Source organism: Sander vitreus, unplaced genomic scaffold, assembly GCF_031162955.1.
Source record: "Sander vitreus isolate 19-12246 unplaced genomic scaffold, sanVit1 ctg370_0, whole genome shotgun sequence".
NCBI classification, from domain to species: domain Eukaryota; kingdom Metazoa; phylum Chordata; class Actinopteri; order Perciformes; family Percidae; genus Sander; species Sander vitreus.
Window position 1 is genome coordinate 35,570 of NW_027595502.1, and position 15,724 is coordinate 51,293.

At 42.1% G+C, this 15,724-nt stretch overlaps 1 protein-coding gene across 1 annotated transcript; it reads left to right on the plus strand.

Moving 5' to 3' along the window:
- Window positions 1-888: 888 nt before the first annotated feature.
- On the plus strand, window positions 889-15,434 carry LOC144513891 (phospholipid transfer protein-like). The gene is made up of 16 exons (XM_078245084.1): window positions 889-954; window positions 1,644-1,712; window positions 1,797-1,886; window positions 3,361-3,460; window positions 3,655-3,792; window positions 4,542-4,694; window positions 6,435-6,486; window positions 6,637-6,798; window positions 7,312-7,479; window positions 7,682-7,729; window positions 7,852-8,178; window positions 8,628-8,695; window positions 8,770-8,809; window positions 8,930-9,038; window positions 9,189-9,265; window positions 13,947-15,434. The coding sequence occupies exons 2-16, from the start codon at window positions 1,694-1,696 to the stop codon at window positions 14,118-14,120; spliced, it is 1,725 nt and encodes a 574-aa protein (XP_078101210.1). The 5' UTR covers window positions 889-954; window positions 1,644-1,693; the 3' UTR covers window positions 14,121-15,434.
- Window positions 15,435-15,724: the final 290 nt, after the last annotated feature.

Consider the following 15,724-nt stretch of genomic DNA (forward strand, 5'->3'; position numbering starts at 1 on the left):
GCAGAAATCTGGCTCAAACACATCTGAAATATTACAGTCCAGGGGTTTATTAATAAATAAAAATGAATAATGTATAATTGAGGTGAATAATTGTTATATGCACATTTAAGGAGGTTACTTCCCCAAAAAAAGATGCAAAACAGGAGGGAAGAGTAAATGGATCATTAGTTGAAAGTAATACAGAATGCCTGAGAGCCTTATTGCAATATATTCCATTGTTTTTATATTTGGATTGTAATATCCCTAATATTGGATTGTAAAGTTTCCCTTTACATAAAGCTATTTGCAACATATTGATTCAGAAAAAGGCAGAAATAGGTGCATGAAAATTCACCAGAATGCAGGAAAAGAAGGGTTTAATGCTCAAAATGTTCAGGGGGTGGACGCCCAGACCCCCCCCCCCCCCATCATAACACATGTTAAGCATGTTTTGTTGACTTGTGGGTAGGCCGACTGATGTTCAGTGATTTTAAAAGTAGCCTCAATTAGGCCTGCATGAAGTTATTGATTTACTGTTGCAAAGAATTGTTTATGAATGCACTTTTTAAAAAGTTGTGGAAATAAAATGTCTTCAATTACAATATTAAAATATTTATATTTTATTTGTTATTGAAAGTCATCATTGCCTGGAACACACAAAAGATGGCATTTACTGCAGAGGTGTGTGTGGGTTAGGGCAGGTGGACAGGATTTTGGGGAAGGGGGGGCTCAGCTGTCTCACATTCACCCAATTTGAAAACCCCTGACCTACATCTCAATCTTTTGTTGTTGCCTGGGAGCCAGTCATGACTGTCATGCATCTGCATAGCAAGACTGGGTGTATCTCTGTTAGCATAACTTTAGAAAGAGACACCATAAATACACCGGTTAAACAGGAACTAGGTTTTGTATATAGTTGTTTGTACATTGACAGCTTGTTGAGAAGGTCTACTCGCTACTCTGAGAACATTCTGGGTGAGTCCTGATTTATTTTGATTTTGCTGGGGCCGGGTAGACGGGGAGTTAGCGGAGAAGTGTGATGGTGTGGTGCTACCTATTTAATAAGTACCATAGCGCACCAATGATGCACGGTTTAACGGTGGCTCGTCTCAAAGGTTAGTTCTCAAAGGTTTCTGTGAGCAAATAAATCATTGTTCATTTAAAGATCTGTTTGGTTCTGATGCTGTTCTGAGTTGTAAGCAGCGTGTAATGATGACACCTTTATATGTTATTAAATTAAATGACAACTAGAAAATGCATTTCCTGCAGAACATGCGTGTGAATGCTGAAAACCTAAACTGGATTGCTGGTTTAAATATGTAAGGAGGTGAAGTAGAGAGAATAATGGAAAAGTGGGAGTGGTTTTAATTAGTTTGAATATCACTGAAATGTTGAATAATACCAATAATGTATGAAACAAAATGGGGATTATTTTAAGGTTTTCTTAACAGCTGGTTTAAACGTGTAAGAAGATAAAGTTGTAGGGACAACCGATTCTAAATGACAGATTGTGTAAAAGCTGATGTGAAACTGAATTGCCGGCTTTAATTCAAATTAATCAATATTCTCAGAAAGTATGAATAGAATTTATAAAACTCCTAATGGATGAAAGATGTTAAGGTGTGAATGCAGTTTGAATCTGTAAATAAGACTTGAATATTTAGGAAAAGCTGCTCAATTCTTTGACCTGGGAGGACAACAACGTGCCTGGTCGATGGGAAGACAGCACAAAGGTTAAAAAAAGCTGTTGCTACGTGTTGTCGGGGCTGAACGTGGCCCAGGTTGAACATGTCCACAGTGTTTCTTCTGTGTTTCAGTTGGTCAGGATGACTCCCTATGTCTTGTCCCTCTACTTCCTGTTCTCCCTGTGTTCCTCCATCTCTGCCGACGGTCCCACCGGACTCAAAGTGAGAATCACAGACAGAGCACCGGATTTTTGTAAGATCTGCATTGAAAAAAAATAATGCAACACTGTAACCAACAATTTCCCTCTTCATTAAGTGTGTTATGTAGTTTTTGTGTATATAAAAGATGTATAAAGTACAAAAAACACATTTCCCTCCAAATGGATCTTTCTCTCCCACAGACTCTTCTTCTCAGCTGCCTAAAACGCCTCGCCCACATTCCTGTCAAACATTCCTCTCAAACATTCCTGTCAAACATTCCTCTCAAACATTCCTGTCAAACCGGAATGTCAAACAGGAATGTGGGCGAATGCCAGCCCCAGTTCTTTATATATGCTGCCCATGTCAGATCAGCAGCCATTTTTCCTTGTACTATTGTTTGTAAGTTTATGTGATTAGGACAATGCACATTAATCAACATTTCTGTAAATGCGCCCGTGTTAGCCAGTCGGCTAATTTTCAACTGAAGTCCTAGTTACCCAGCATGCATGTCTTTATGGTGAGAAGAAACCGGAGCACCCGGAGGAAACCCACGCAAACACAGGAAGAACATGCAAACCCCACACAGAAAGGCCCGGAACGACCTGGATTTGAACCCAGAACCTTCTTGCTGAGGTTTTGCAGTAATGGACACATGATCAGTCTGTGTCTGGTCTCCCAGAATTCAGTGAAATGATCACAAACTGACCCTAAGTGTTCATGTTTCTTCATTTGTCACATGCACAGTCATACACTCACAGCAAGCAGTGAAATAAATTCCTGACTCCACTCCAACTGTGCTATCACATAACTAATAGCATAATAAGTTAAGTTATAGAATAAGAGTTAGGTTTAAAACAAAAAAACTAGGGCTGTCAAAATAACGCGTTCATTTTGATTCATTAATCTGATAATTTTTTAACACGTTATAAAATAACGCGGATTAATCCATTCCATGTTGAGGTTTGACCCGGAGCCGTTCTAGCACCATTGGACTGTAAAATGAAGGAGGGAGACGAGAATGTTCTGCCTGGATCATTATTGGAACATTTACTTATACAAATCTTCTTCCTGAATAGGGTTGTGTACCGAAATCCTTCACAACCGGTATCTACCGGACTGAATAGCAACGATGATTTCGGCACCTCATTTCGGCTGAAGACGTTACAGGAAACAGAAACACCGCTGCATGTGACGCTAGTTAACACTACACTCCACAGCAGCTAATGTTAGCCTAGCACTAGCTAGTAGTTGGATTAAACACGGTTAAAATGCTGACAGCTAAACGGTGTGACTGTATTACAATTGTACACACTGCTATCTCCAGATCAGTGACAGCTTTTCATCCACTGGTTGGCTGGTTGGCTGTTGGCTGGTTGGCTGTTGGCTGGTTCCGCCCTGCTTTCATGCTGCATCAGTTACAGAGAATGAGCTGAACATTTGGTTTTATATCTGTTATATGAGTACTGTGTTTTCAGTAGTATTTGTGTTTTTGCAGTGAAATCTTTCGGTCAGGCGTATTTGAAGGAGCTGGTTGGCAAACCTTTCCCAGATTTTCAGTTTAAGGGCATGAAAGTGGCAAAGTGCAAAATTAAAAGGTAAATAACCATATTAATAATAATAATATCATTATTACTTGTTATTGATATTATCTTTTTGTTTCTTTGTGTTCCCCTTTAAATGATTTCTTTATTAGATTTCAGTTTTTCCTTTTAAAGTTTTTTATCATTATCTTTTGTTTCTTTGCTTTTAATCATGATGCATATTTGTATTGTTTTCTCCTCGTCCTCAGGTTGACATTGAATCGTCTGGACGTGGACCGTGATAAGGTTGTTGTCAGGTTCCAGCAGGATTCAGGTCTTCAGTTTGAGTTCAGGGACCTGAACTTTACTGCAGAGCTTCAACGAGAAATCAATATGCGGGGAAAGATGTATGTAAAAACCCCAAAGTTTATTTGATGACTGAACACTCCAACATTATCAATACGACTTTAAATGGTTTAATTAGTAATAATCATTAAGTTATAGCGTACATTTTCTTTTAACAAAGCGAGCTGTAACCCTAAACCACCGACCTACTGACTGGTACAAGACCACTGCTCTGCTCTACCACTTGAGCCACAGCCGCAGTCCAAAAAAAAGGTTGAAATTGAGGATCCAATAAAATTCAGACGTATAGAGAAAATGACTGCTTCGCTGGGCCTTCATTTGAATATTAGCTCGTACACAAACTACTTTTTAGCTCACACAAAATTTTTGGGACAAAAAGTTGTGTATATGTGCATAAAAGTAGTGTGTTTGTGAGGTGAAAGTTGTGTATGTGCATGCATTCTTGATTTATGGCCTTAACGGCCCCTCATATAACCTCCGGTCTCTGCATGTAGTTTTACAATTAATACCAACTGCAGGAATTAATAAACAATATGCAAATAACGTGTGAACATGCAGTATGACGTCCTGTCGACATGTTTGTGACATCACGAAACAGATGAATTCTCTCAGAAATGAGAGAAACATTTTTACACCAAATTCCATTGAAAATGATGAAAATGAAAGTGTTTCCACATTGCTAGTCTGTGACTGTCACTTTGTGCTTTTAACAGCTCCTGAGGAAATCATGTTAAATTCATCTAACAGAGCATCGTCTGAATCACTGGACAAACATTTGATGTGTTTTCAGTGTCGACGAAGGGCCGGTTATTGTAACAGGAAAAGGTGTGAGGGCCACCATTGGAGTGAGACTGAACCAAAACCAAGGACGTCTGAGTCTCGAGATACTGAACTGTGATGTCCAAGCTGACAAGATCGCCATGAAGTTCCACCAAGGACTCGGGTAACAAGAGACTAAGATCAGGGGCCAGATGCATCAAATTCTGCATAGAGACTAAAACTACAAGACAGAAATATGTCCGCCAATCACCATCAGATGGTGGAGGATTACAAAATCAATCATCAGCCTAGGGTGTTCTGGGACCAGGTACACCTATGAGCATCCTTATTTTCGAACATGGTGTTTGAGACAATCCATGAGTACTGCAGAAGCCTAACAACGAACAACCGCTCGGGTTTAGATCAGGGAGGCTGTTCCTCCCAATCACGCCTCTCCAGGCGTCTCCATCATTGCCCATACGCATGTTGAAGTCTCCCAGCAGAACTATGGAGTCCCTAGTCTATATCCCTCACCTCCCACTTCCGGGATTTCTCACGTTGCCGCCGGAAATTCCGTCGTTTTCATTATCTAATGCTTTCTTTGTGTTGGCGTTCTAACCTCTGGTGGATTTGTGAGGACTATGGTTAACTGCTCCTCAGATCTCTGCAGGGTAAATCCAGACAGCTAGCTAGACTATCTGTCCAATCGAAGTTTTCTGTTGCACGACTAAGTACCAAGTACTTTTGAACATACACACACAAGGCTCCATGCAGCGCTTGACGCCAGCACGTTTTCTCCCATCCAGGAATGCTGTGTGGACTAGACAGACCTTCCTCCACAGCGCTGTGGAGGAGGGTCTGGCAAAGTGAGACCAGGGAGTCCCCTACTGGAGCCTCATGCACAACTCCATTCAGGGTCTCCAAGAAGGCCGAATACACCGAGCTCCTGTTCGGTGCATAAGCACAAACAACAGTCTGAGTTTTCTCCCTACCCCTACAGTCACATTAGCTACAAGAGACAGCGAAAAAGCGACAGGCTGCCATTCATTTTCAATGGGAGTGGCTGTTTGCCAGTGACAAGCGACGAGCGTGCCACTGCTACGAGCAAGGCAGGGCAAAAATAAAAAAGAAGTCTATTTTATGCAAATACTGAGTGATGCGACAAAGCGACTGCCAATAGTAGTGAAGGCAGCGTGAGGGCAGCGTGACGTATGTACGTTGGTTGCTCGAGTCGAAAATTGTTCAAGATGGCAGAAACGCTTCAGGACATCGTATTTCTGTACATATCTGATATGTTTGGCATTTTATCTCATATATTTTGTTAACCCTATCGAGAAATAAATATTTTTAAATCCAAAAACATTGTTCTTGTGACTTGACAATAGCTCTGAAGTGACTTGTAAGAACTCTTGCAGATACTAGGCAATAGCATGCTACTATCGCGATAGAAGCGGCTAGGCATGCCCAGGAATGCCCATCAAGGGAGTGCGTGTCTCTGTGTTTTGTAGCTAATGTGACTGTAGGATAACAACCCGCAGGCGAAGGCAGGCGACTGTCTCGTCTACCGGGGGTAAACGTAGCAGCACTCAGCCAGGGGCTTGGGTATCCGCACATCCGCCACTCCAGAGAAGAACTGAGTCCAACCCCTAGATATAAGTTCAACCCTGTCCAGAAGCATGGTTCCATAACGCTCCACCGGCACAAGTTCTGGCTCCTTCAGCCACAGAGAGTCCAGCCTGGTTCCAGACAGGATAACATGATTTTAAAGCTGTTAATTTAATGTTAAAATAGTTATATAATGATGCTTTAAAACAATCAGCGGAGTCTTTAGTTCTGGGGAACATGAATGATAAACCACATTTCATAGACTGATTGATTGATTGATTGATTGATTGATTGATCAGATGTTCCCATTGTGTTTCAGGCCTGTGCTGAACCGATTCAAAAAACTGTTCAAGCATCTATATAAGACCAAGGTTTGTTCCTCTTTCAGTCTATAACAGCACTGAACCGAGTCCTGAACCTGCATGTTTAGGTGCAGACCGGGTCAGACTGTGATACTGTCTGTCTGTCTGTCTGTCTGTCTCTCTGTCTCTCTGTCTGTTTGTCTGTCTGTCTGTCTGCAGATCTGTCCTGCTATTAAGAGACATGCTGTCCCTAAAGTTAACTCCATGTTGGCGAATGTCACCATGGCGATGAGTTTGAGCAAAGACCTCGGTATCAACCTCGACTACTCTCTGAGCGGAGACGTCACGGTGACGTCCAACAGCCTCGACGTGCCTTTCAAAGTAAGAGACAGACATCTTAAAGACTATAACTCTTCAACCGTTTAGCTCTTCTGACAACAGAAAAGATTACTAACGAGGAGGAGACTCCTGGTGTGCAGCTCTGGTTATAACCAGTCAATGTACTCAAGGTAGATGTGTCTCTTACTAGAGTATGTCCATGTTCTGCTACTTTCTACTTTTACTCTACTGGGAAATATTGTACTTTTCACTGCACTACATCAGCTTTAGTAACTTTACAGATTCAGATTATTTACACCAAATATAATCAGTTGATAAATGATGATGTAAAAGCAGGATATAAAGTCATTAAAATAAGCTCCATCTTCACCAGCTGTAACACTAAAGTCATCAACACATTTATAATACAATAATAAAATATAGATTATTCTGCAGAATGAGGACTTTTACTTGTGGTAGTTTATTTTGATGCTGATACTACTGTGCTTTTACTTCAAAGTCAGATGTAAAGATAATGTTTATGATGTAATAAAGTGGTTCCTGTCTGTGTTTCAGGGTGTGTTGTATCACGGTGACATAAGGCCTGCTTTACCAGCAGCAGGTGTAGAGCCGGTGTTCACAGAAAGTAACCGGATGGCTTATGTGGGCATCTCTGAGCTCCTGTTTCAAAGCGCGGCCCAGGCTCTCTACAGCCACGGGCCTTTACAACTGGACGTTCCACAGGTGAGAACAGCCGAATAATACCTGACACATCCTTCAAGGGTTGTAACCCTAACTTTGGACCAAAGTTACTGAGATTGGTCCAGTATTTAGAGACAACGCTGCAGTCTGCACCGATCAATGAGAAATACAGGCTGGTTTGGGATATATTGAAGAAGGAAGATGCTGCTCCTTCTCTCACGACCTCTTCTGTTCTCCCCAACAGATTGGTACTATAGAAAATTATGTTCTACACACTTGGGGATTACCTGAGGTGAGCAGAAACACCACAAACCTTGTTTCAGTTCTCAGTTTCAGTTTTCAAGTCTCAAATAATAACTATCTTAACACATTGTTTTGTGTCTCTTCATAATTCTGTCTTTATAACAACTGAAGGGTCGTGTTGAAGTTGAGCTAACTGAGGTGCCAGACGTCACCATCAGTCAGGATGGAGTCTATGTCGACATGAAGACCATCGCCCAATCTTTAGTTAACCCAGATCTTCCGCATCTTCCCGTGGTGAGCACACTTACACACAATCAGTATCAGTGGTCTATATCCATGATGTTCCACTTCCAGGATTGCCCAAGTGCCACCATGGTTCCGCCGGATGTCCTTCATTTTGGCCGGAAGTCCGTCCCCTTCCTCTGTCTCTGTGTTGGCGTTCTAACCTCTGGTGGATTTGTGAGGACTATGGTTAACTGCTCCTCAGATCTCTGCAGGGTAAATCCAGACAGCTAGCTAGACTATCTGTCCAATTGGAGTTTTCTGTTGCACGACTAAAACTACTTTTGAACGTCCACATGTTCCACCAAAACAAGTTCCTTCCTGAGACTATTTAGCAATGCCAAAAAAAGAAATGCTAATAAACCAGAGTATGTTTTTCTCCCATCCAGACAGTTGTGTGGACTAACCAGACCTTCCTCCACAGTGCTGTGGAGGAAGGTCTGGCAATGCGGGACTAGTATCAGTATGACAGTAATCCAGTGATAGTTACCTGTACATCCATCAACAGCTGCTGACACACCCTTCAGACCAGTGTTTCTGTCCAGGACATTTGAGATGTTCCTCAGACGTCAGATTCATGTTGGTCAACACTTCCAGAGAGCTTAGATTGACTCTGACCAATCACACATTTACACTCTTTAAAAAACTGTGTCTGTCTCCTCCAGACGTGTCAGGTTCGTATAAATGTTGATATGGAAGGATGCCATCTGATTCTTCAGGCTCTAAGCTCAGAGTAAGCACACTCACATTATTCATATCATATTGTACTGTGTAGTATTTTATGACTACTCACTAAAACTTTTTCAGGTGTAAAATTGAACCTAAAACGATATGGGGAAGATTTTTGGTAAGAAAACATCTCATGCTTTTACTTTTTCATCCACTCTGTGTATGGCCCATAGGGGTTCAATTTGGGCCAAAGTTATGTCACATTATCCGTCAATTCAACTTTGAACTGTACCTTTATGGTCCTGTTGAACTCCCTGTCATCATGAAGACCTATCTGTTTGTGTGTGTTGTTTCTGTGCAGGCAACATTTATTGACACATCATCAAAGATTGCATCATTCATTGAGGGTAAATACTGATACACTGTCAGAAACACACACTTAAACTCACTTAAAGGGTACTATACAAGTGTGTGTTTGTGTTTGTGTGTGTGTGTGTGTGTGTGTGTGTGTGTGTGTGTGTGTGTGTGTGTGTGTGTGTGTGTGTGTGTGTGTGTAGAATGGTTTGACAAAGGAGTCCTGATCCCTCTTCCTGAAAGACTGGACTTCACTCAGATGAAGATCAACTATTATCCTGTGAGTGTTTCTGTAAAACTTCATTATACTACATACTACACTATTATACTGCACTGTGCCATAACTATACTACAGAGTATGTCCTCCCCCATCAGTGGTTTGTTCCAGCATCATTCTGACCTATAATTAGGTTTCTAGTGGTGGCGCCCTCTAGTAATACGTTACCTGATATGAAGTGGTCACAGCATAACCGATATCCATTGTTTGTTTGTTTGGTTCTGTCGGCTTCTAGCACATTTTATAGCAGCAATCCATTTCCTTTTTCTCTTGGGATCTTTAGGAATCCTATAAAATGCTCTCCTTTTATCTTTTCCCTGATGGTTCTGGCATCCTGGCGCACAGCAGCTATCCACCATGTTTAATCTTGCGTTCATTGAAAAAGGAAGCAAAATACAACAGGAGCAACTAGCTAGTAAACGTAGCTAACTCGTAACTCTGGCTCAGCTCCGACTCTGACTCAGCTCCGACTCTGACTCAGCTCCGACTCTGGCTCAGCTCCGACTCTGACTCAGCTACGACTCTGGCTCAGCTCCGACTCTGACTCAGCTCCGACTCTGGCTCAGCTCCGACTCTGGCTCAGCTCCGACTCTGGCTCAGCTCCGACTCTTTCCTGCCAAAATGGCGGGTTTTTTTTATTGACTGGTGCATGCTGGGATTGCGTGACGTTTACTCCCGGAGCTCTATACAATAGTGTTATGAAGTGTAACTGTACGTACACACCGCCGCCGACTTGAGCTGCAAAGAAGCTCTGGCCGCCCTGTCAAGGACGCTGGTCAAAAAGTACGGGGAAGCTGTTTGATGCTTTGGCCGCTCTGACGTAGCAGCGTTCTATGTTCCATCATGGAAAAAGCTCAAGCAGCCACTGCTGGCCAATACATTGACACTAGAAACCTTTCATACATTACATATATAATGACAGAATGTGTATTGGTTGTTGGTCGCAGCGGTGTCTGTTAGCAGTTAGCTGGCTCGTTAGCCGCTGAACTGCAGCAGCGTGCAGGCAGAGCGAGCAGCCACCAGCTGTTGATCCGTGCAGGACTTCACCGTGAGAGGACTGTTTAGAGACCATGTGACCGTTCACCGTGAGAGGACTGTTTAGAGACCATGTGACCATTGTTTAGAGACCATGTGACTGTTCACTGTGAGAGGACTGTTTAGAGACCATGTGACCGTTGTTTAGAGACCATGTGACCATTGTTTAGAGACCATGTGACTGTTCACTGTGAGAGGACTGTTTAGAGACCATGTGACCATTGTTTAGAGACCATGTGACTGTTCACTGTGAGAGGACTGTTTAGAGACCATGTGACCGTTGTTTAGAGACCATGTGACCGTTGTTTAGAGACCATGTGACTGTTCACCGTGAGAGGACTGTTTAGAGACCATGTGACTGTTCACTGTGAGAGGACTGTTTAGAGACCATGTGACCGTTGTTTAGAGACCATGTGACCATTGTTTAGAGACCATGTGACTGTTCACTGTGAGAGGACTGTTTAGAGACCATGTGACCGTTGTTTAGAGACCATGTGACCGTTGTTTAGAGACCATGTGACCGTTCACTGTGAGAGGACTGTTTAGAGACCATGTGACCATTGTTTAGAGACCATGTGACTGTTCACTGTGAGAGGACTGTTTAGAGACCATGTGACCGTTGTTTAGAGACCATGTGACCGTTGTTTAGAGACCATGTGACTGTTCACTGTGAGAGGACTGTTTAGAGACCATGTGACCGTTGTTTAGAGACCATGTGACCGTTGCTTAGAGACCATGTGACCGTTGTTTAGAGACCATGTGACTGTTCACTGTGAGAGGACTGTTTAGAGACCATGTGACCGTTGTTTAGAGACCATGTGACTGTTCACTGTGAGAGGACTGTTTAGAGACCATGTGACTGTTGTTTAGAGACCATGTGACCATTGTTTAGAGACCATGTGACCGTTGTTTAGAGACCATGTGACCGTTGTTTAGAGACCATGTGACCGTTGTTTAGAGAACATGTGACTGTTCACTGTGAGAGGACTGTTTAGAGACCATGTGACTGTTCACTGTGAGAGGACTGTTTAGAGACCATGTGACCGTTGTTTAGAGACCATGTGACTGTTCACTGTGAGAGGACTGTTTAGAGACCATGTGACCGTTGTTTAGAGACCATGTGACCGTTGTTTAGAGACCATGTGACCGTTGTTTAGAGACCATGTGACCGTTGTTTAGAGACCATGTGACTGTTCACTGTGAGAGGACTGTTTAGAGACCATGTGACCGTTGTTTAGAGACCATGTGACTGTTCACTGTGAGAGGACTGTTTAGAGACCATGTGACCGTTGTTTAGAGACCATGTGACCGTTGTTTAGAGACCATGTGACCGTTGTTTAGAGACCATGTGACCGTTGTTTAGAGACCATGTGACTGTTCACTGTGAGAGGACTGTTTAGAGACCATGTGACCGTTGTTTAGAGACCATGTGACCATTGTTTAGAGACCATGTGACCGTTGTTTAGAGACCATGTGACCGTTGTTTAGAGACCATGTGACTGTTCACTGTGAGAGGACTGTTTAGAGACCATGTGACCGTTGTTTAGAGACCATGTGACCATTGTTTAGAGACCATGTGACCGTTGTTTAGAGACCATGTGACCGTTGTTTAGAGACCATGTGACCGTTGTTTAGAGAACATGTGACTGTTCACTGTGAGAGGACTATTTAGAGACCATGTGACTGTTCACTGTGAGAGGACTGTTTAGAGACCATGTGACCGTTGTTTAGAGACCATGTGACCGTTGTTTAGAGACCATGTGACCGTTGTTTAGAGACCATGTGACCGTTGTTTAGAGACCATGTGACTGTTCACTGTGAGAGGACTGTTTAGAGACCATGTGACCGTTGTTTAGAGACCATGTGACCGTTGTTTAGAGACCATGTGACTGTTCACTGTGAGAGGACTGTTTAGAGACCATGTGACCGTTGTTTAGAGACCATGTGACCGTTGTTTAGAGACCATGTGACTGTTCACTGTGAGAGGACTGTTTAGAGACCATGTGACCGTTGTTTAGAGACCATGTGACCGTTGTTTAGAGACCATGTGACCGTTGTTTAGAGACCATGTGACTGTTCACCGTGAGAGGACTGTTTAGAGACCATGTGACTGTTCACTGTGAGAGGACTGTTTAGAGACCATGTGACCATTGTTTAGAGACCATGTGACCGTTCACCGTGAGAGGACTGTTTAGAGACCATGTGACCGTTGTTTAGAGACCATGTGACCGTTGTTTAGAGACCATGTGACCGTTGTTTAGAGACCATGTGACCGTTGTTTAGAGACCATGTGACTGTTCACTGTGAGAGGACTGTTTAGAGACCATGTGACCGTTGTTTAGAGACCATGTGACCGTTGTTTAGAGACCATGTGACTGTTCACTGTGAGAGGACTGTTTAGAGACCATGTGACCGTTGTTTAGAGACCATGTGACCGTTGTTTAGAGACCATGTGACCGTTGTTTAGAGACCATGTGACCGTTGTTTAGAGAACATGTGACTGTTCACTGTGAGAGGACTGTTTAGAGACCATGTGACTGTTCACTGTGAGAGGACTGTTTAGAGACAGCTCTGCTTTGTCAAATTGTAAGTCATCAGAAAGGTTACCCGAGTCCAAATCACCAAGTCTGCAGTCCACATCTCTAAGCAGATTTGAAAGGTTTTCTGGGAAATGATGCTATATTTTACCAACAGCGGACAACAAATGGTCATTGAATCCCTGTGTGCTGCGTTACGAGTAGCTGTTCACATAACTGCATGGCTTATATTAGGGATGCAAAGGGAATATAATACAGGGCATAGTTACATCAGAAGGAGAATGTCATACTGTTTATCTCATGATTTTACATTTTCTTTCCTGGATGCACAGCCTGTCATGAAGCCCATTTCTGCTATCACAAATGTGGAAATTTCACTTGTATATATATATATATATATATATATATATATATATATATATATGGCTTGGATTTTCCGATTTAGCCTTCTGGCTCCAGGTTGAGATTCCCTGTGATTAAGTCTGGAGGAGGAGGTAGTAACCCCCCAATTCACTTCGCAAAGTGAGTAGTTTAGTTATGTATTCAACATTTCTGGTCACTTTGCACTGTATTGTGGGTATTTGTGGCTGTGTCCTCATTATGCCGCTTTTTAGATGTTATTGATAATGTGCTTTGTACACTTGGAAATGTCAAAGTCTATTGTTGATCTTCTAGTCCACTGGTACTCAGGTCACCGCCCCCCCATCTCCTTCTGAATTGTATGACTTTGTTGTTTTTCATGTATTCCACCTGCTGCAAAACCAATTACTCTCCAGGGACAAAAAAATGTGAAAGTTGAAGTTGAAAGTACATTTTATTTATAGTATCAAATCATAACAAGGGTTATCTCAAGACACTTTACATGAAGTGTAGAGATAATGGAACAATGACTAGAAATAGTAGTTGTAGTAGTTCATGGTGGAGCAGGGCATAGCAGGACGTAGAAGGTTCTAAATGTCTAGATGTCCAATCAGATTGCCTGGTTGGATCTACTTGTTGTACCATAAATATTAATGTACTCTCAACGATACGATATTATTTTCCAATACATGTGTCATGTACAAACTGGTATTTTACATTTGATGTGTGTGTGTGTGTGTGTGTGTGTGCAGGGCTTCATGGTGGTCGGGGGGGACCTGAACTATACTCTGCAGAGGGCTGTTCTGAGGTCCATCCATCCATCTCCAACCATAGATATAGACCCAGGCTCCAGCAGGAAATTCCAATCTTTCCTTTTCCTAACCCTGTTGATTTTATATATTTGGTTATGTAAACGTTGTTGTTAGAGCAGGGAGTTCCTCTGTTCTTTTTCTTCCTAAGAAATCCCTGTTGCCATGCAGGAAAAAGCCTCAAGATTTGGACACAAGTCCAGTCCTGTGCCAAACTTAATCAGTCCAGTCCAGTGAGAGCGTGCGCCCCATGTAGGCTGAGTCCTTTGCAGCGGCCCAGGTTCGAGTCCGACCTGCGGCCCTATGCTGTGTGTCATCCCCCATTTCTCTCCCACCTTTCCTGTCTATCCACTGTCACCATTAAATAAAGGGAAAAAATGCCCCAAAAAATAATCTTAAAAAAAACAAAAAAAAAACTTCATCAGTCCAAACTGTGTGCTTATTGCCCTGATGCTACAACAGACAATTACAATTTGAAACTTTCAAAATGAAATAATAAATCAACCGTACATGTTAAAACTTTGCAACGTACGTCTAACTGTAGATGGAGCAGAAATGATCCTCTCCTTTTACCCAGTACCAACTCTAACTGCAGAACATCTTAAGCCCTTCTCCCACAGTGGAGGCTCTATTCACACCACACTTCAGGAATATCATCTCCACACTGTTCTTCTTCGTAATATTCAGATTTTTGATATTTCAAAGATTAAGGCTACAATGCAGTAACATGTTTTACTGCATCCAGTAGTGTAGCAACACATACTGCAATTGCTTTCAAACTAAATTTTTGATGTTAATGTAAAATAATTTACATTTGAAGATCACTGTAGATTTAGTGTGCAAAATGACAGAATTCTACGTGAAAAAGTGATTCTTTTTTTAAATGTGTGAATTGTTCCTGTGTACGCCTTTGCAGCCGATGCAAAATAGAGCATCTTTAAACATCAGTTTGTCAGTTATTGATCTTTGTGAAAATACATTACAGGCATCTATATGTTGTCAAAACAAATAAAACATATTCTCCCTGAATTTTCTAGTAATAAATACATTTTTGACAGTAGTTTAATATTCTGCATTTCCATGCAGTCCTGTCCCTTGTCTACTAAATGCTGTGAGGCCAGTTGTGACATCACCCAGATAATAGCTTCCTGTCACCAGCACCTGCCTACGGCGTCAAAGGGTGTCCCTGGTGTTGCAAGATGATCATACACACTGTATACAGATTCTGTACTACACTCTGTATTTATATTTGATCTGTATTTTTTTGTATATTGTATTTTGTATGTTTATATTTTACGTATTTAATGTGTAACTCTATGTTGTCTTGCATGTTTTATGACTTGTCTTGGCCAGGTCGTAGTTGCAAATGCAAATTTTTTTCTCAATCGGCTTACCTTGTTAAATAAAGGTTAAATAAATAAATTAAAAATACTATATCTAATTGGGCATGATGCTGTGGACAACTGCCCTGCATGTATTAGATGTGTCTCTGCATCAACATATCCAAGGGTGTAGCACAAAATGATGGGCCCTGTAGAAAGGCATTCTCTCTGGGCCCCTCCCCACATCCACAGCTATTCTTTCTAGCATCTTTTTGAGCCTGCTCACGTGATGGCCCCCGGTCCCTGTTCCACCCCCAGTCCGACACCCCTGAACATATCTGATTCAAATTAATAATCAGTTGCAGTCAAGGTATTAAGTCAACGCAGGTCTCTTAGAGG

Excerpts from the sequence above, each read along its gene's own strand:
- LOC144513891 (XM_078245084.1), top strand. Across the intron at positions 7,730-7,851 it reads ACACTTGGGGATTACCTGAG|GGTCGTGTTGAAGTTGAGCT; the intron begins GTGAGCAGAAAC and ends TAACAACTGAAG. Across the intron at positions 8,179-8,627 it reads GCTCCTCAGATCTCTGCAGG|ACGTGTCAGGTTCGTATAAA; the intron begins GTAAATCCAGAC and ends TGTCTCCTCCAG.